Below are 21,358 nucleotides of genomic sequence, written 5' to 3'. Positions count from 1 at the left end.
TGACCCACCTGTAGTTTATCCTGCCTAACCCACCTGTAGTTTATCCTGCCTAACCCACCTAGTTTATCCTGCCTAACCCACCTGTAGTTTATCCTGCCTAACCCACCTGTAGTTTATCCTGCCTAACCCACCTGTAGTTTATCCTGCCTGACCCACCTGTAGTTTATCCTGCCTAACCCACCTGTAGTTTATCCTGCCTGACCCACCTGTAGTTTATCCTGCCTGACCCACCTAGTTTATCCTGCCTGACCCACCTGAGTTTATCCTGTTTATCCTGCCTAACCCACCTGTAGTTTATCCTGCCTAACCCACCTGTAGTTTATCCTGCCTGACCCACCTGTAGTTTATCCTGCCTAACCCACCTGTAGTTTATCCTGCCTGTACAGTCCTTGTCAAAGTTCTGGATCAGCCACTCCAGCTGATGTTGATCCAGGGGTATGTTAGCTTGCTGCAATACACAAACAAAATAGTTATCTATACCATCATATTCAAATTTATATTAATTAATTGATTTGTTGATTCATTGACTGATTGGTTGGTTGATTGATCTTGTTGATTGGTTGATTGATTGATCTAGTCATGTTCAATCACTTGTGAGACTGTGAAACAGTCTCAGTGGGCTGCTCGTGGCGTCAGACCTGCACAGCCTTCCTGAACTCCTTGTTGTTCACAGCCATGGTTCCCTCTTTATCCAAACTCTGGAACAACTCTATCAGGCCCTCATTTCGTTCTGCAAGGAAGTCCTACAGGAAATACATTGAAGCCATTTGTTATTCACAAAGATAAATAGAGCTATTGTGTTCTAGATACAGTATAATCATTTAAAAAAATCAATAATCCAAATGTAGTTATGCTTTTGTAGTTGAATGTAATGTGTGGTTTCAATGGGCTTGCTTGAATGACACCACAAATTAAGTTAATTTGGGAAAAATAAAGTTATTGGGCTAACTAACAGTGTTCTCAGTCTAACTAACAGTGTTCTCAGTCTAACCGTGATCTCAGTCTAACAGTGATCTCAGTCTAACAGTGTTCTCAGTCTAACTAACAGTGTTCTCAGTCTAACAGTGATCTCAGTCTAACAGTGATCTCAGTCTAACAGTGTTCTCAGTCTAACTAACAGTGTTCTCAGTCTAATTAACAGTGTTCTCAGTCGAACGAACAGTGTTCTCAGTCTAACTAACAGTGTTCTCAGTCTAATTAACAGTGTTCTCAGTCTAACTAACAGTGTTCTCAGTCTAACTAACAGTGTTCTCAGTCTAACAGTGTTCTCAGTCTAATTAACAGTGTTCTCAGTCTAACTAACAGTGTTCTCAGTCTAACTAACAGTGTTCTCAGTCTAAGAGTGTTCTCAGTCTAACTAACAGTGTTCTCAGTCTAACTAACAGTGATCTCAGTCTAACAGTGTTCTCAGTCTAACTAACAGTGTTCTCAGTCTAACTAACAGTGATCTCAGTCTAACAGTGTTCTCAGTCTAACTAACAGTGTTCTCAGTCTAACAGTGTTCTCAGTCTAACTAACAGTGTTCTCAGTCTAACTAACAGTGTTCTCAGTCTAACTGACAGTGTTCTCAGTCTAATTAAGTGTTCTCAGTCTAACAGTGTTCTCAGTCTAACTAACAGTGTTCTCAGTCTAACTAACAGTGTTCTCAGTCTAACTAACAGTGTTCTCAGTCTAACAGTGTTCTCAGTCTAACTAACAGTGTTCTCAGTCTAACAGTGTTCTCAGTCTAACTAACAGTGTTCTCAGTCTAACTAACAGTGTTCTCAGTCTAACTAACAGTGTTCTCAGTCTAACAGTGTTCTCAGTCTAACAAACAGTGTTCTCAGTCTAACTAACAGTGTTCTCAGTCTAACAAACAGTGTTCTCAGTCTAACAGTGTTCTCAATCTAATTAACAGTGTTCTCAGTCTAACAGTGTTCTCAGTCTAATTAACAGTGTTCTCAGTCTAACAAACAGTGTTCTCAGTCTAACAGTGTTCTCAGTCTAACAGTGATCTCAGTCTAACTAACAGTGTTCTCAGTCTAACAGTGTTCTCAGTCTAACAGTGTTCTCAGTCTAATTAACAGTGTTCTCAGTCTAACAGTGTTCTCAGTCTAATTAACAGTGTTCTCAGTCTAACAGTGTTCTCAGTCTAATTAACAGTGTTCTCAGTCTAACTAACAGTGTTCTCAGTCTAACTAACAGTGTTCTCAGTCTAACAGTGTTCTCAGTCTAATGTTTATCCTTAACAGTGTTCTCAGTCTAATTAACAGTGTTCTCAGTCTAACAGTGTTCTCAGTCTAACTAACAGTGTTCTCAGTCTAACTAACAGTGATCTCAGTCTAACAGTGTTCTCAGTCTAACTAACAGTGTTCTCAGTCTAACAGTGTTCTAAGTCTAACTAACAGTGTTCTCAGTCTAACAGTGTTCTCAGTCTAACTAACAGTGTTCTCAGTCTAACAGTGTTCTCAGTCTAACAGTGTTCTCAGTCTAACTAACAGTGTTCTCAGTCTAACTAACAGTGTTCTCAGTCTAACTAACAGTGTTCTCAGTCTAACAGTGTTCTCAGTCTAACTAACAGTGTTCTCAGTCTAACAGTGTTCTCAGTCTAACTAACAGTGTTCTCAGTCTAACTAACAGTGATCTCAGTCTAACTAACAGTGTTCTCAGTCTAACAGTGTTCTCAGTCTAACAAACAGTGTTCTCAGTCTAACTAACAGTGTTCTCAGTCTAACAAACAGTGTTCTCAGTCTAACAGTGTTCTCAGTCTAATTAACAGTGTTCTCAGTCTAACAGTGTTCTCAGTCTAACTAACAGTGTTCTCAGTCTAACAAACAGTGTTCTCAGTCTAACAGTGTTCTCAGTCTAATTAACAGTGTTCTCAGTCTAATTAACAGTGTTCTCAGGCTAACAGTGTTCTCAGTCTAACCATGTTCTCAGTCTAATTAACAGTGTTCTCAGTCTAACAGTGTTCTCAGTCTAATTAACAGTGTTCTCAGTCTAACAGTGTTCTCAGTCTAATTAACAGTGTTCTCAGTCTAACTAACAGTGTTCTCAGTCTAACTAACAGTGTTCTCAGTCTAACAGTGTTCTCAGTCTAATTAACAGTGTTCTCAGTCTAATTAACAGTGTTCTCAGTCTAAGAGTGTTCTCAGTCTAACTAACAGTGTTCTCAGTCTAACTAACAGTGATCTCAGTCTAACAGTGTTCTCAGTCTAACTAACAGTGTTCTCAGTCTAACTAACAGTGTTCTCAGTCTAACAGTGTTCTCAGTCTAACTAACAGTGTTCTCAGTCTAACTAACAGTGTTCTCAGTCTAATTAAGTGTTCTCAGTCGAACTAACAGTGTTCTCAGTCTAACTAACAGTGTTCTCAATCTAATTAACAGTGTTCTCAGTCTAACTAACAGTGTTCTCAGTCTAACAGTGTTCTCAGTCTAACTAACAGTGTTCTCAGGCTAACAGTGTTCTCAGTCTAACCATGTTCTCAGTCTAACTAACAGTGTTCTCAGTCTAACTAACAGTGTTCTCAGTCTAACAGTGTTCTCAGTCTAATTAACAGTGTTCTCAGTCTAACTAACAGTGTTCTCAGTCTAACAAACAGTGTTCTCAGTCTAACAGTGTTCTCAATCTAATTAACAGTGTTCTCAGTCTAACAGTGTTCTCAGTCTAATTAACAGTGTTCTCAGTCTAACAAACAGTGTTCTCAGTCTAACAGTGTTCTCAGTCTAACAGTGATCTCAGTCTAACTAACAGTGTTCTCAGTCTAACAGTGTTCTCAGTCTAACAGTGTTCTCAGTCTAATTAACAGTGTTCTCAGTCTAACAGTGTTCTCAGTCTAATTAACAGTGTTCTCAGTCTAACTAACAGTGTTCTCAGTCTAATTAACAGTGTTCTCAGTCTAATTAACAGTGTTCTCAGTCTAACTAACAGTGTTCTCAGGCTAACAGTGTTCTCAGTCTAACCATGTTCTCAGTCTAACTAACAGTGTTCTCAGTCTAACAGTGTTCTCAGTCTAACAGTGTTCTCAGTCTAACTAACAGTGTTCTCAGTCTAACAGTGTTCTCAGTCTAATTAACAGTGTTCTCAGTCTAACAGTGTTCTCAGTCTATCCATGTTCTCAGTCTAATTAACAGTGTTCTCAGTCTAATTAACAGTGTTCTCAGTTTAACAGTGATCTCAGTCTAACAGTGTTCTCAGTCTAACTAACAGTGTTCTCAGTTTAACAGTGTTCTCAGTCTAACAGTGTTCTCAGTCTAACTAACAGTGTTCTCAGTCTAACTAACAGTGTTCTCAGTCTAACAGTGTTCTCAGTCTAACAGTGTTCTCAGGCTAACAGTGTTCTCAGTCTAACTAACAGTGTTCTCAGTCTAACAGTGTTCTCAGTCTAACTAACAGTGTTCTCAGTCTAACTAACAGTGTTCTCAGACTAACAGTGTTCTCAGTCTAACTAACAGTGTTCTCAGTCTAACTAACAGTGTTCTCAGTCTAACTAACAGTGTTCTCAGTTTAACAGTGTTCTCAGTCTAACAGTGTTCTCAGTCTAACTAACAGTGTTCTCAGTCTAACTAACAGTGTTCTCAGTTTAACAGTGTTCCAGTCTAACAGTGTTCTCAGTCTAATTAACAGTGATCTCAGTCTAACTAACAGTGTTCTCAGTCTAACAGTGTTCTCAGTCTAACTAACAGTGTTCTCAGTCTAACAAACAGTGTTCTCAGTCTAACAGTGTTCTCAATCTAATTAACAGTGTTCTCAGTCTAACAGTGTTCTCAGTCTAATTAACAGTGTTCTCAGTCTAACAAACAGTGTTTCAGTCTAACAGTGTTCTCAGTCTAACAGTGATCTCAGTCTAACTAACAGTGTTCTCAGTCTAACAGTGTTCTCAGTCTAACAGTGTTCTCAGTCTAATTAACAGTGTTCTCAGTCTAACAGTGTTCTCAGTCTAATTAACAGTGTTCTCAGTCTAACAGTGTTCTCAGTCTAATTAACAGTGTTCTCAGTCTAACTAACAGTGTTCTCAGTCTAACTAACAGTGTTCTCAGTCTAACAGTGTTCTCAACTAATTAACAGTGTTCTCAGTCTAATTAACAGTGTTCTCAGTCTAAGAGTGTTCTCAGTCTAACTAACAGTGTTCTCAGTCTAACTAACAGTGATCTCAGTCTAACAGTGTTCTCAGTCTAACTAACAGTGTTCTCAGTCTAACAGTGATCTCAGTCTAACAGTGATCTCAGTCTAACAGTGTTCTCAGTCTAACTAACAGTGTTCTCAGTCTAATTAAGTGTTCTCAGTCGAACGAACGGTGTTCTCAGTCTAACTAACAGTGTTCTCAATCTAATTAACAGTGTTCTCAGTCTAACTAACAGTGTTCTCAGTCTAACAGTGTTCTCAGTCTAACTAACAGTGTTCTCAGGCTAACAGTGTTCTCAGTCTAACCATGTTCTCAGTCTAACTAACAGTGATCTCAGTCTAACTAACAGTGTTCTCAGTCTAACAGTGTTCTCAGTCTAACAAACAGTGTTCTCAGTCTAACTAACAGTGTTCTCAGTCTAACAAACAGTGTTCTCAGTCTAACAGTGTTCTCAATCTAATTAACAGTGTTCTCAGTCTAACAGTGTTCTCAGTCTAATTAACAGTGTTCTCAGTCTAACAAACAGTGTTCTCAGTCTAACAGTGTTCTCAGTCTAACAGTGTTCTCAGTCTAACTAACAGTGTTCTCAGTCTAACAGTGTTCTCAGTCTAACAGTGTTCTCAGTCTAATTAACAGTGTTCTCAGTCTAACAGTGTTCTCAGTCTAACCATGTTCTCAGTCTAATTAACAGTGTTCTCAGTCTAATTAACAGTGTTCTCAGTCTAACTAACAGTGTTCTCAGGCTAACAGTGTTCTCAGTCTAACCATGTTCTCAGTCTAACTAACAGTGTTCTCAGTCTAACAGTGTTCTCAGTCTAACAGTGTTCTCAGTCTAACTAACAGTGTTCTCAGTCTAACAGTGTTCTCAGTCTAATTAACAGTGTTCTCAGTCTAACAGTGTTCTCAGTCTATCCATGTTCTCAGTCTAATTAACAGTGTTCTCAGTAATTAACAGTGTTCTCAGTCTAACTAACAGTGTTCTCAGTCTAACAGTGTTCTCAGTCTAACAGTGTTCTCAGTCTAATTAACAGTGTTCTCAGTCTAACAGTGTTCTCAGTCTAACTAACAGTGTTCTCAGTCTAACAGTGTTCTCAGTCTAACTAACAGTGTTCTCAGTCTAACAGTGTTCTCAGTCTAACTAACAGTGTTCTCAGTCTAACAGTGTTCTCAGTCTAACTAACAGTGTTCTCAGTCTAACTAACAGTGTTCTCAGTCTAACAGTGTTCTCAGTCTAACTAACAGTGTTCTCAGTCTAACTAACAGTGTTCTCAGTCTAACTAACAGTGTTCTCAGTCTAACTAACAGTGTTCTCAGTCTAACAGTGATCTCAGTCTAACAGTGTTCTCAGTCTAACTAACAGTGTTCTCAGTCTAACAGTGATCTCAGTCTAACAGTGATCTCAGTCTAACAGTGTTCTCAGTCTAACTAACAGTGTTCTCAGTCTAACTAACAGTGTTCTCAGTCTAACTAACAGTGTTCTCAGTCTAACAGTGTTCTCAGTCTAACTAACAGTGTTCTCAGTCTAACAGTGTTCTCAGTCTAACAGTGTTCTCAGTCTAACTAACAGTGTTCTCAGTCTCAGTCTAACTAACAGTGTCTCTTGTTTTACGATATTCCCAAGTCTCGCTCATCACTAAATTGACACTGACCTGTATGATGTTAAGTGCGATGCAGGGTTTTTTGGTCCTGGTGATAGAGCCCGTAACCCCCTGGTACTGAACCTTCAGACCTGAATGGTCCTGGCACACTGCCTCCAGCAGCTCCACAATTGCCTCGTTTACCAGCACCGTCTACACACACACACACACACACACACACACACACACACACACACACACACACACACACACACACACACACACACACACACACACACACGCACAGGTACGGACAGACGGATACACACACACACAGGTACGGACAGACACACACACACACACAGGTACGGACAGGCGGATACACACACACACACACACACACACACACACACGGGCAGACAGATACACACACACACAGGTACGGGCGGACAGACACACACACACACACACACAGGTACGGACGGACGGATATACACACACACAGGTACGGACAGACGGATACACACACAGGTACGGACAGACACACACACACAGGTACGGACAGACGGATACACACACACACAGGTACGGACGGACACATACACACACACACACAGGGACGCACATGCGGAAAATCACGTACAAAACTCAAACAAAACCAAATCTGATAAACAGTTGATGGTTGTGGTTTGAAGTATCTCACGGAGATGTCAATCTCTTCCAGGGCTGACTTGGGGTTGTTTCTGACGCTGTTGAGTAGAGTCAGAGCTCCCAGCTGGGTTAAAGGGTTATGGGCCAGCTGTACAACGGAAGCACATCAAACTACATTGAATTTTAGTCTACACTTGTCTGAACATTTGATGTGCGGGGGAGTATGTCATTTATGGCATGCTTATGTACTGCTTATGTACTGCTTATGTACTGCTTATGTACTGCTTATGGATGCTGTATGAATGTGTTATGGATGTGTTATGAATGTGTTATGGATGTGTTATGGATGCTGTATGAATGTGTTATGAATTTGTTATGAATGTGTTATGAATGCTGTATGAATGTGTTATGAATGTGTTATGAATGTGTTATGGATGTGTTATGGATGCTGTATGAATGTGTTATGAATGTGTTATGAATGCTGTATGAATGTGTTATGAATGTGTTATGAATGTGTTATGGATGCTGTATGAATGCTGTATGAATGTGTTATGGATGCTGTATGAATGTGTTATGAATGTGTTATGAATGCTGTATGAATGTGTTATGGATGTGTTATGAATGTGTTATGAATGTGTTATGAATGTGTTATGAATGTGTTATGGATGCTGTATGAATGCTGTATGAATGTGTTATGAATGTGTTATGAATGCTGTATAAATGTGTTATGAATGCGTTATGAAGCAGCCACCTACCCTGAGGACCCTGAGGCTGTCGTTGGCTGCCAGGCCATTACAGAGCAGTGTGGTGCCCTCGTCTGAGACTTCATAACACATTTATAACCCCATACATAACACATACGTAACGCATTCATAAGCACCCACACCAGGAAGAGTAGCTGCTGCATGTGAAACAACTAATGAGTATCCTAATAAACTAAACTAAACCCACCCGTAGGATCCTGAGGCTGTCGTTAGCTGCCAGGCCGTTACAGAGCAGAGCGGTGCCCTCATCTGACACCCGGTTGTTGCTGAGGTCCAGGTGCACCAGTGTGTTGTTGTAACGTAGGGCCTCCCCCAGAGCCTGCGCCCCGGCACTGCCAAACCCGTTCCAGGACAGGTCCAACTGCTTCAGGGTTACATTCACCTGGAGGAGGGGAAGGGAGGGATGTCTAGTCATTTCTTGTTGGAATATAATGTTCTATCTGGCATTTTGGTCCAAAAAAAATTGTGTTATTCACTTAGAGTTGCTCTTTAGGTTGTCATTTACAATGTGAGACATTTCAGATAAAAACACCTTTTAACTTGGTGTTATACTTTACTATCTGCTCAAACACCTTTTAACTTGGTGCTATACTGTACTATCTGCAATCCAATCACACAATGCTGTGTTGTCAATCAAAAGTCATTGTATGTTAGGTGACATACTTATTGGTTCATGAAAGAGGAAGACAACACCAAAACAGTTCTGAGATCTGGGACTTGAAAAATACTAATTATGTCAAAATTATACAGTACATTTTGCAGATATAACTTTATAGTCGCAAGTACTTGATTATTTATATCATAGGTTCTGGTCCTCTTTTAAATTACTTATTTTTCACCCTTTTTTTCAGAAGAATGGCTATGACTGTGGTACAGACAGGTACAGGTGCCTTAGAGCCTGGTTAAGGCCCTTAGGAGATGCATTGCTGTTTGTCTTGTTCTGTATCAATACGAAAACCTCCATGGAAGGGGTATTTCACAACAACAAAAAATAATAACTTTCCACATTTTATTGTTTTATTGTTTATTTATTTATTTTATTTTACTACTACTAAAAGTAGTTTATTGACTTTGGGTGTCAGAGACCAGATACATATACCAGTTTACTCATCCAGATCTAAGGTTTAGGGTTATGATATTACCTGTTACCTGATATCTATCACCTGTTACATCATATTACCTGCTAGCGATATTACCTGTTACCTGATATCACCTGCTACATGATATAACTGGATGGGAGGATGGGAGAGGAGGGTGGATAGGGGAGGAGAGGAGATTTAGAGAGGAGGAGAGAGGAGGGTGGATAGGGGAGAAGATTTAGAGAAGAGGATGGGAGAGGAGGGGAGGAGGATGGGAGAGGAGGGTGGATAGGGGAGGGGATTGTGGCACAGAAGAGGAGTGGACAGCAGAGGTTGCTATGCCTTTTAGCCAGATAATACTAAGACTACCTTTAGTCCAGCACACAGTGTCACGGCTCCACTCATCCTCAAATGGTTCCAGCTCAGGTCCAGCATCTCCAGGCCCTCGTTATTGGCTGAGAGGAAAGAAAAACGGGCCAATCAACAAATCAGTTGGGAAAAAAAGGGAATTTACAATTGATTCGGGCAAAAGTGACGAGATGTCATATTCATCAATTATCAGACTGAGTGCTGTTGATCAGAAGTATGGAGAGGAAACATGCACTCACAGGTGTCCCTCGGGACCTGTAATGGGAGTAACACTCCCAATGCATCCCAAATGACACCCTATTCCATATGGGCCCTGGTCAAATGTAGTGCACTAAATAGTGAATAGGGTGCCATTTGACAGAGACACATTGACGCAGCATAGTGGAAACAAAGACTGTTCTCAGGGCAGGTTGTATCTAGATATGTTGGCGGCGCGTCGTTGACAATTGTAGCATTTTAGCGAACCCTATCCCTTTTACAAACCTTAATCTAAATTCTCCTAACCTGCTACGTAAATTCTCTTATTAACCTGCTGCTTAAGTTATCCTAACCTGCAACGAAAAGTAACTTCTACTCGTAAACCTGCCCTGAGAACAGTCTTGGTTTCCACTAATGCGATCCAGCCACATCCACAGTCTTACCTAGCATCTGTCCCAGGTGTTCTCCTCCCGTGTCACAGAACTGGTTGTGACTCAGGTCCAGGTCTTTCAGCCTGTAGTTGTTCTGTTGGAGGGGAAGAGTCATAGGGTTGCACAAATCTGCTAGCCCCCCCCCCCACACACACACAAAACAGGGAATTTGTGGAAAGTTACCAGATTTCTACAGTAGCTCTTTGTTAGTGTTGTTTGAAACACCCTCCTGGTGATTCATGACAGATATAAAAACATAACTTACTGCCAGAGCGTCAGCCAACCTTTTGGCATCAGCGTCGACGAACCCATTTCCTGTTTGAGGAAAGCTTTAATGTTTACATACATGGAGACAACGACTCAACGTGTGTGTATACAGTAGGCCATAGATACAACTATACAGCACCTGATAGGTTGATTGATTTGACGGAGACATTGTCTAACAGCATTTTACAGATGTGTTTAGATCCTGCTGACTGGAGGTGGTTGTTGGAGAGGTTCTGGAAAAAGACACATTTCCTGTCAGCCACTACACACAGATCGGTTGATTTGGGATTGGGCCGTGGTTTGACACATATTAATACAATATTAATATAATAACCATCAAATCAAAGTAAACTTGGAGTCACGTGGTGACATGGTGTGTGCTCCTCCCACTACGACTCCGGAAACCATGCAATTTTTTTAAACATTTTTTAAAATGTGTATTTTATTTTTATTAACAACAAATCAATACATAAAGCACATGAGGGAACACAAGCATACATAGATTACAAACAATGGACAATCGCGCTAGGGGCGGGGCTGGGGGCGTGGCTGGGGGCGGGGCTATGGGGTACAATATCACATTACAATTACACAAGGACCTTAAGGGACATGCATATACTTACAATTCTAACAGCTTTTTTGTTAGTAGAGCATTTAACCGTCTTAAAATACAGTTAAATTTCCTTTTGTAGGGTACGAAAATGTGGTTTTCTGTTTGTAAATTTACATTTGTGTATATGAAATTTGGCCAAAAGAATAATTAAATTAATTACAGAAAAATGTTTCAGCTTATTTCTATTGTATGTAAAGAATCCAAACAGTACATCTCTCCACAATAGTGTAAAATCTTCATAAATGTGTTCAATTATAAACCTACTGATGTCTTGCCACAGTTTTCTTACATGCATACAATGCCAAAAAAGATGCACAACTGTTTCAACCATGCAATTTATTACGCTACAAATGAAATATATTATGATTATGATCATCACACACTGATTTTTATTCTGTGTGCACTATGTCATCACACACTGATTTTTATTCTGTGTGCACTACGTCATCACACACTGATTTTTATTCTGTGTGCACTATGTCATCACACACTGATTTTTATCAGCAGCAAATCAGTTTGCTGGAAACACCATTGGTGGGAAAATGCGGATGTGAATATTTGCATGAAAATCTGCCACCAATAGGTGGGGTAAAGGACTCAATGGAACGCAGACGTGCCATTGACCAGATTTGCACACCTTTATAACAAATTTAATCTAACAAAGTGTATATTCATGTAATCCGTCACGATTTATGTTTTGTAACAGGCCTGCAATGTGGTTACTGAAGTTCCATTTGAATGTATTTGACTGCGTAACATGTAGAAGTTGTCCCTTTTCATGTTTAGAAGTGACTGTTAAATTCTAACTCTCGTTCGTGTAAACTGGTTAGCATAACTAGCATACAGAAATCGGTGGTAGTCAGTCGTTTCTAACTGTAATGCAGTTGATTGGTGACAATGACACAAACATGTTGGGGTTGACATCCATACAAGCATTATACTCAGATGTTTACATCAACCTCAAAGATGGCGCCGACAGAGCCTCGCTTCAGGTCCTTAGAAAACGATTTGTTTTTTATGTACTATTTCTTACATTGTTAGACCAGAAAATCTCAAGTGTTATTACATACAGCCGGGAAGAACTATTGGATTTAAAAGCGATGTCAATTTACTGTCATTACGACCAGGAATACAACTTTCCCCACGCAGATCTTTTGTTCAGACCTTCCACCCTGGACATGCGATCTTATCCCAGAGGCCGACCGACCCAAAACAGTGTGGTCGCTGCAGGAGAGGCTGACGGAGCGGCCTAAGGGTCAGACTCAGAAGGCGAGCACACCATCCACCGCTTCCGAGTATATTACTCGCCAATGTCCAATCTCTAGATAACAAGGTGGACGAAATTAAGGCATGAGTTGTCTTCCAGAGAGACATCAGAGATTGTAACATTCTCTGTTTCACTGAAACATGGCTCACTCAGGAAATATTGTCAGATTCGGTACAGCCACCCGCTTTCAACACGCATCGCGCCGACAGAAACAAATATCTCTCTGGTAAGAAGAAGGGTGGGGTGTATGCCTTATGATTAACAACTCATGGTGTAATCAAAACATACAGAAACTCAAGTCCTTTTGTTCACCTGACCTAGAATTCCTTACAACCGCATTATCTTCTAACAGATTTCTCATCGATAATAGTCACAGCCGTGTAGATCCCCCCCCCCCCGCAAGCAGATACCTCGTCGGCCCTGAAATAACTTCACTGGACTATATGTAAACTGGAAACCACATATGCTGAGGCTGCATTTATTGTAGCTTGGGATTTTAACAAAGCTAACCTGCGAACAAGACTTCCTAAATTCTATCAGCATATCGAATGCATGACACGAGCTGATAGCATTCTGGATTATTGCTACGAGAACTTCTGCGATGCATACAAAGCCAACCCCCGCCCTGCCTTCGGAAAATCTGACCATGACTCCATTTTGTTGCTCCCAGCCTATACACAGAAACCAAAACAGGAAACACCCATGCTCAGGTCAATACAACGCTGTTCTGACCAATCGGATTCCATGCTTCAAGATTGCTTCGATCACGTGGACTGGGATATGTTCCGGATAGTCTCAGACAACAACATTGATGTATTCGCTGACTCGGTGAGCGAGTTTATTAGCAATGCATCGGAGATGTCGTACCCACTGTGACTATTAAATCCTTCCCTAACCAGAAACCGTGGATTGATGGCAGCATTCGTGTAAAACTGAAAGTGCGAACCATCGCTTTTAATCAGGGCAAGGTGTCTGGTAACATGACTGAATACAAACAGTGCAGCTATTCCCTCTGCAAGGCAATCAAAGCATCAGTATAGAGACAAAGTAGAGTCGCAATTCAATGGATCAAACACGTGACGTATGTGGCAGGGCCTACAGTCAGTCACGGATTACAAACAGAAAACCAGCCTCGTTGCGGACATTTACATCTTGCTCCCAGACAAATTAAACAACTTCTTTGCTCGAGGACAATACAGTGCCATTGACATGGCCCGCTACCAAAGCCTGTGGGCTCTCCTTCTCCGTGGCAAACGTAAGTAGAACATTTAAACGTGGTAACCCTCGCAAGGCTGCTGGCCCAGATGGCATCCCTAGCCGCGTCCTCAGAACATGCGCAGACCAGCTGGCTGGTGTGTTTACGGATATATTCAATCAATCCCTGTCCCAGTCTGTTGTCCCCACATGTTTCAAGATGGCCACCATTGTTCCTGTTCCCAAGAAAGCTAAGGTAACTGAACTAAATGACTGCCGTCCCATTGCAATGACTTCTGTCATCATGAAGTGCTTTGAGAGACTAACACCATAGTAACTCCAAACTCGTCATTAAGCTCGAGACCCTGGGTCTCGACCCCGCCCTGTGCAACTGGGTCCTGGACTTTCTGACGGGCCGCCTCCAGGTGGTGAAGGTAGGGTAGGAATAGGAAGGTAGGAATCCCCGCTGATCCTCAACACTGGGGCCCTACAAGGGTGCGTTCTCAGCCCTCTTACTGCATAGTCGGAAATAGAATCACAAACATTTTGCTACACTCGCATTAACATCTGCTAAACGTGTGTATGACACAACAGTGTTAGGCCTGATCACTGACAACGATGAGACAGCCTATAGGGAGGAGGTCAGAGACCTGACCATGTGATGCAAGGACAACAACTTCCTATACCTCAACGTGATCAAAACTAAGGAGATGATTGTGGACGACAGGAATAAGAGGACCGAGCACGCCCCCATTCTCATCGATGGGGCTGCAGTGGAGCAGGTTGAGAGCTTCAAGTTCCTTGGCGTCCAGATCAACAACAAACTAACATGGTCCAAGCTATAGGTCTACAACACATTAATAAATAGTACTGAAATACCCCTGCTATAGGTCTACAATACATTAATAAATAGTACTGGAATACCCCTGCTATAGGTCTACAACACATTAATAAATAGTACTGCAGTACCCCTGCTATAGGTCTACAACACATTAATAAATAGTACTGGAATACCCCTGCTATAGGTCTACAACACATTAATAAATAGTACTGGAATACCCCTGCTATAGGTCTACAACACATTAATAAATAGTACTGCAGTACCCCTGCTATAGGTCTACAACACATTAATAAATAGTACTGCAGTAGCCCTGCTACAGGTCTACAACATATATGCATTGCTCCTAGCCTCCTATCCATAATCTAGAACTGAAGCTAAATAATATAAAAACGAAATAGATATGTTTTTATAGAACTGAAACTGAATTAAAACGAGTAAATCAAGTCTGAAAACGAACTGAAACTAAACTGAATTCCTAATAAAAATCTAAAAACGAATAGAAATAAAAACGAATTGGAAATCACAAACTCAAGTAAACTTGCTTTGATGTCATGGCTCTGGCATTGGTAACCTAGGCTATGTTACCCTCTGGTGGAGGAAATTATATAACACTGGTAGAAACCAGAGACGTATACACTGCATGACCAAAGGTATGTAGACACCTGCTCGTCTAACATCTCATTCCAAAATCATGGGCATTAATATGGAGTTGGTCCCCCCTTTGCTGCTATAACAGCATCCACTCTTCTGGGAAGGCTTTACCCATAAAGATAACCATGCAATACTATTCTATAATACTATTCCTTAATAATATAATACTATTCTATAATACTATTCTATAATACTATAATACTATTCTATAATACTATTCTTTAATAATATAATACTATTCTATAATACTATTCTGTAATACTATTCTATAATACTATTCTATAATACTATTCTATAATAATTTTCTATAATACTATTCTACAATAATATTCTATAATACTATTCTTTAATAGTATTCTATAATACTATTATATAATACTATTCTTTAATAATATAATACTATTCTATAATACTATTCTATAATACTATAATACTATTCTATAATACTATTCTTTAATAATATAATACTATTCTATAATACTATTCTGTAATACTATTCTATAATACTATTCTATAATACTATTCTATAATACTATAATACTATTCTATAATAATATTCTATAATACTATTCTATAATAATATTCTATAATACTATTCTTTAATAGTATTCTATAATACTATTCTATAATACTATTCTATAATACTATTCTATAATAATATTCTATAATACTATTCTATAATAATATTCTATAATACTATTCTTTAATAGTATTCTATAATACTATTCTATAATACTATAATACTATTCTATAATACTATTCTATAATACTATAATACTATTCTATAATACTATTCTATAATACTATAATACTATTCTATAATACTATTCTATAATACTCTAATACAATTCTATAATACTATAATACTATTCTGTAATACTATTCTATAATGCTATTCTATAATACTATTCTATAATACTATTCTATAATACTATAATACTATTCTATAATACTATAATACTATTCTATAATACTATTCTATAATGCTATTCTATAATACTATTCTATACGTACTAGACTCTGAATAGTAAAGTTCTCCTTGAACATCTCCATGAGGTATTATTCTTTAATACTATTCTATAATACTATTCTATAATACTATACTACTATTCTATAATACTATAATGCTATTCTATAATGCTATTCTATAATACTATTCTGTAATACTATTATGCTATTCTATAATACTATTCTATAATACTATAATGCTATTCTATAATGCTATTCTATAATGCTATTCTATAATACTATTCTATAATACTATAATGCTATTCTATAATGCTATTCTATAATACTATTCCATAATACTATAATGCTATTCTATAATGCTATTCTATAATACTATTCTATAATACCATACTACTATTCTATAATACTATTCTATAATACTATAATGCTATTCTATAATGCTATTCTATAATACTATTCTATAACACTATTCTATAATACTATAATGCTATTCTATAATGCTATTCTGTAATGCTATTCTATAATGCTATTCTATAATACGATTCTATAATACTATAATGCTATTCTATAATGCTATTCTATAATACTATTCTATAACACTATTCTATAATACTATAATGCTATTCTATAATGCTATTCTATAATACTATTCTATAATACTATAATACTATTCTATAATACTATTCTGTAATGCTATTCTATAATGCTATTCTATAATACGATTCTATAATACTATAATACTATTCTATAATACTATTCTATAATACTATAATACTATTCTATAATACTATTCTATAATACTATTCTATAATGCTATTCTATAATACTATTCTATACGTACTAGACTCTGAATAGTAAAGTTCTCCTTGAACATCTCCATGTGGTACTATTCTTTAATACTATTCTATAATACTATTCTATAATACCATACTACTATTCTATAATACTATTCTATAATACTATTATAGAATACTATAATACTATTCTATAATACTATAATACTATTCTATAATACTATTCTATAATACTATTCTATAATGCTACACGTACTAGACTCTGAATAGTAAAGTTCTCCTTGAACATCTCCATGAGGTACTATTCTTTAATACTATTCTATAATACTGTTCTATAATACTATACTACTATTCTATAATACTATACTACTATTCTATAATACTGTTCTATAATACTATTCTATAATACTGTAATACTATTCTTTAATACTATAATACTATTCTATAATACTATTCTGTAATACTATTATAGAATACTATACGTACTAGACTCTGAATAGTAAAGTTCTCCTTGAACATCTCCATGAGGTACTATTCTTTAATACTATTCTATAATACTGTTCTATAATACTATACTACTATTCTATAATACTATACTACTATTCTATAATACTATTATACTATAATACTATTCTATAATACTATAATACTATTCTATAATACTATAATACTATTCTATAATACTATAATACTATTCTATAATACTATTCTATAATGCTATTCTATAATACTATTCTATACGTACTAGACTCTGAAGAGTAAAGTTCTCCTTGAACATCTCCATGAGGTATTATTCATTAATACTATTCTATAATTCTATTCTATAATACTATACTACTATTCTATAATACTATAATGCTATTCTATAATGCTATTCTATAATACTATTCTGTAATACTATAATGCTATTCTATAGTTCTATTCTATAATACTATTCTATAATACTATAATGCTATTCTATAATGCTATTCTATAATGCTATTCTATAATACTATTCTATAATACTATAATGCTATTCTATAATGCTATTCTATAATACTATTCTATAATACTATAATGTTATTCTATAATGCTATTCTATAATGCTATTCTATAATACTATTCTATAATACTATAATGCTATTCTATAATGCTATTCTATAATACTATTCTATAATACTATAATGCTATTCTATAATGCTATTCTATAATACTATTCTATAACACTATTCTATAATACTATAATGCTATTCTATAATGCTATTCTATAATACTATTCTATAATACTATTCTATAATACTATAATACTATTCTATAATACTATTCTGTAATGCTATTCTATAATGCTATTCTATAATACGATTCTATAATACTATAATACTATAATACTATTCTATAATACTATAATACTATTCTATAATACTATTCTATAATACTATTCTATAATATTCTATATTCTATAATACTATTCTATACGTACTAGACTCTGAATAGTAAAGTTCTCCTTGAACATCTCCATGAGGTACTATTCTTTAATACTATTCTATAATACTATTCTATAATACCATACTACTATTCTATAATACTATTCTATAATACTATTATAGAATACTATAATACTATTCTATAATACTATAATACTATTCTATAATACTATTCTATAATACTATTCTATAATGCTATTCTATAATACTATTCTATACGTACTAGACTCTGAATAGTAAAGTTCTCCTTGAACATCTCCATGAGGTACTATTCTTTAATACTATTCTATAATACTATTCTATAATACTATACTACTATTCTATAATACTATACTACTATTCTATAATACTATACTACTATTCTATAATACTATTCTATAATACTATTCTATAATACTATAATACTATTCTTTAATACTATAATACTATTCTATAATACTATTCTGTAATACTATTATAGAATACTATACGTACTAGACTCTGAATAGTAAAGTTCTCCTTGAACATCTCCATGAGGTACTATTCTTTAATACTATTCTATAATACTGTTCTATAATACTATACTACTATTCTATAATACTATTCTATAATACTATTATAGAATACTATAATACTATTCTATAATACTATACTACTATTCTATAATACTATAATACTATTCTATAATACTATTCTATAATGCTATTCTATAATACTATTCTATACGTACTAGACTCTGAATAGTAAAGTTCTCCTTGAACATCTCCATGAGGTACTATTCTATAATACTATTCTATAATACTATAATACTATTCTATAATACTATAATACTATTCTATAATACTATTCTATAATGCTATTCTATAATACTATTCTATACGTACTAGACTCTGAATAGTAAAGTTCTCCTTGAACATCTCCATGAGGTAGCCAGTCCCCTCAGCCAGAAGGTAGTTGTCCTTCAGCTCCAGGTTACTGATCTGCACGTCGCTCTATATGGCAACACATACAGATACAACCAAGTTATCTACTGTATCTCCCTACAGTCAACATACCACCAACCCTCGATGAGCATAACAAGAGATCTCTGCAGCACTAACATTATAACTCCATGGTGCCAGTCTGCTATACAGATAGATGGTCGGTATATGTCAAGTATTTTTGAGGCCTAGGCTTGAAAGTATCAAAATTAAACGACAGCTTCCCAGTCTCTTTATCCCAACCCCATGGTGGAGGGTTCATTCTACTCACCAGGAGGGTGATGGCCAGGGCTTTAGCCCCCAGCGGTCCCAGGCCATGATGGTTGAGGTCCAGGGTGCTCTGCTCGTTGAGGTCCAAGGTGGTGGAGGCTAGCTGACGGAGGACGTAGGAGCAGGGGATCACAGCCGTCAGACGACAGGCCACCAGGTAGAGCTCTGTAGGGGAGACCAGCCTGTCTCTCCTATCCAGCTCTGGAGGATGAGAGGAGAGGAAACAAGAGGAAATGGAGGGGGAGGGAAGAGAGGAGAGGAGAAGGGAGGGAGGGGAAAGGAAAGCAGAGGAGAGGGAGGAGAAGAGAGGGGGACAGGAGAGGTGAGGAAAGGAGAGCAAAAGAGAGGTGGAAAAGAGAGGAGTTCGGGAGAGGAGAGGAAAGGAGAGTCAATTAAATGAGAGGAAGGGAGAGGAGAGGAGAGGAAAGGAAAGGGGGAGGTGAGAAGAGGGGAAAATAGGGGGAGAGGAGGGGGAGGCAAAGAGAGGAGGGAGAGGAGAGTAGAGGAGATGAAAGGAGATGAAAGGAGGGGGGAAAGGAGAGGAGGAGGAGGAGAGGAAAGGGGAAGAGGGGGAGAGGAGAGGAGGAAAGGAGAGGAGGGACAGGCCAGGAGAGGAAAGGAGATGAGGAGAGGAAAAGAGAGGGGGAAGATGAGAGGAGAGGAAAGGAGGAGAGAGGATAGGGGAAGAGAAAAAGAGGAGGAGAGGGAGAGGAGAGGAGAGGAGAGGAGAGGAGAGGAGAGGAGAGGAGAGGAGAGGAGAGGAGAGGAGAGGAGAGGAGAGGAGGAGAGGAGAGAGAGGAGAGGAGAGGAGAGGAGAGGAGAGGAGAGGAGAGGAGAGGAGAGGAGAGGAGAGGAGAGGAGAGAGAGGAGATGAGAGGGAGGAGAGAAAATGAGAAGGCAGAGGAGAGAAAAGGAAAGTAGAGGAGAGGAGGATATTAGAAGAGAGAGGAGGAGAGGAGAGGAGATGGTTACTGGACCAAAGGCAGACATGGAGAATCCCTGAAAAGCAATTAAAAAGTCACATTTCATGTACTGTGGTGTTTTGAAAACGTAAAAAGGTATATACTGTAGTGTTTGGTGAAATACACACACACTCACTCACTCACACACACAAAAACACACTCACACATCTCTCTCCCTCCCTCCCTCCCTCCCTCCCTCTTTCTCACACACACACACACACACACACACACACACACACACACACACACACACACACACACACACACACACACACACACACACACACACACACACACACACACACACACACACACACACACACACACACACAGCTCCAGTAGTACCATCAGCCTCCAAGTCTGTGTCCCACTGGTCCCCACTGTCAGGCTGCTCTGCTGGGGTTGAGTCTGGGCTCTCCTCTTGGCCCAGACCATCCAAAACCTTGTCCGACCCCACCGTCTCCTCCTCCCTGTTCTCTGGGGCCGGTAGAGCCAGCACCTCCCCCTCGCTCTGAGACATCACTGCTTTTCATGTTTGGGGTCAATAAGAAATTGAAGGCAATCAATTCAGGAAGTGATTGGATAAATGTTTAAAAAATGTATAAACAGCTTCTACTTTCAGATTATTTAGAATTCATTGAAAATATACAACAACAAAACATATGATTGAATTGGATTTTCAGTTTACTTCCTGAATTGACTGCCTTCAATTCTACTTAACCCCAACTCTGCTACCCTTGCCTTCAGCACCTCACTAAGACCACACTAGTAACAGGAGGGAGAAAGGGGGAAGTATCTCTGATCCATGTTACTGCCCTGTATGGTTTTGTGGTAGTGTAATTCATTCAAAATTAGTATGTAAATATTAAATCATATTTAGTGCTAGTGTAATGAATTTATATTTAGTGCTTGTAAGGTTCTGTATTTATTTGT

The 21,358-nt window shown here is 38.0% G+C and overlaps 1 protein-coding gene across 1 annotated transcript; it reads right to left on the bottom strand.

The window, feature by feature from the left end:
* Positions 1-632: 632 nt before the first annotated feature.
* LOC112235822 (leucine-rich repeat-containing protein 74A-like) lies at positions 633-20,945 on the bottom strand. The gene is made up of 11 exons (XM_042300546.1): positions 20,771-20,945; positions 19,465-19,664; positions 19,098-19,205; positions 10,582-10,675; positions 10,441-10,490; positions 10,188-10,269; positions 9,547-9,632; positions 8,286-8,480; positions 7,387-7,482; positions 6,756-6,896; positions 633-743 (listed from the first exon to the last, which is right to left on the bottom strand). The coding sequence occupies exons 1-11, from the start codon at positions 20,943-20,945 to the stop codon at positions 633-635; spliced, it is 1,338 nt and encodes a 445-aa protein (XP_042156480.1).
* Between the last annotated feature and the right edge of the window lie 413 nt (positions 20,946-21,358).

This window comes from Oncorhynchus tshawytscha, linkage group LG18, assembly GCF_018296145.1.
Source record: "Oncorhynchus tshawytscha isolate Ot180627B linkage group LG18, Otsh_v2.0, whole genome shotgun sequence".
Taxonomy (NCBI): Eukaryota; Metazoa; Chordata; class Actinopteri; order Salmoniformes; family Salmonidae; genus Oncorhynchus; species Oncorhynchus tshawytscha.
This window is presented reverse-complemented; position numbering and strand designations above follow the sequence as displayed.

Coding starts and splice junctions, on each gene's coding strand:
- LOC112235822 (XM_042300546.1), bottom strand. CDS start 20,945: ATGTCTCAGAGCGAGGGGGAGGTGCTGGCTCTACCGGCCCCAGAGAAC. Junction 19,665..20,770: donor CACAGACTTGGAGGCTGATG/GTACTACTGGAG, acceptor CTCATCCTCCAG/AGCTGGATAGGAGAGACAGG. Junction 744..6,755: donor TCGCACTTAACATCATACAG/GTCAGTGTCAAT, acceptor TATTTCCTGTAG/GACTTCCTTGCAGAACGAAA.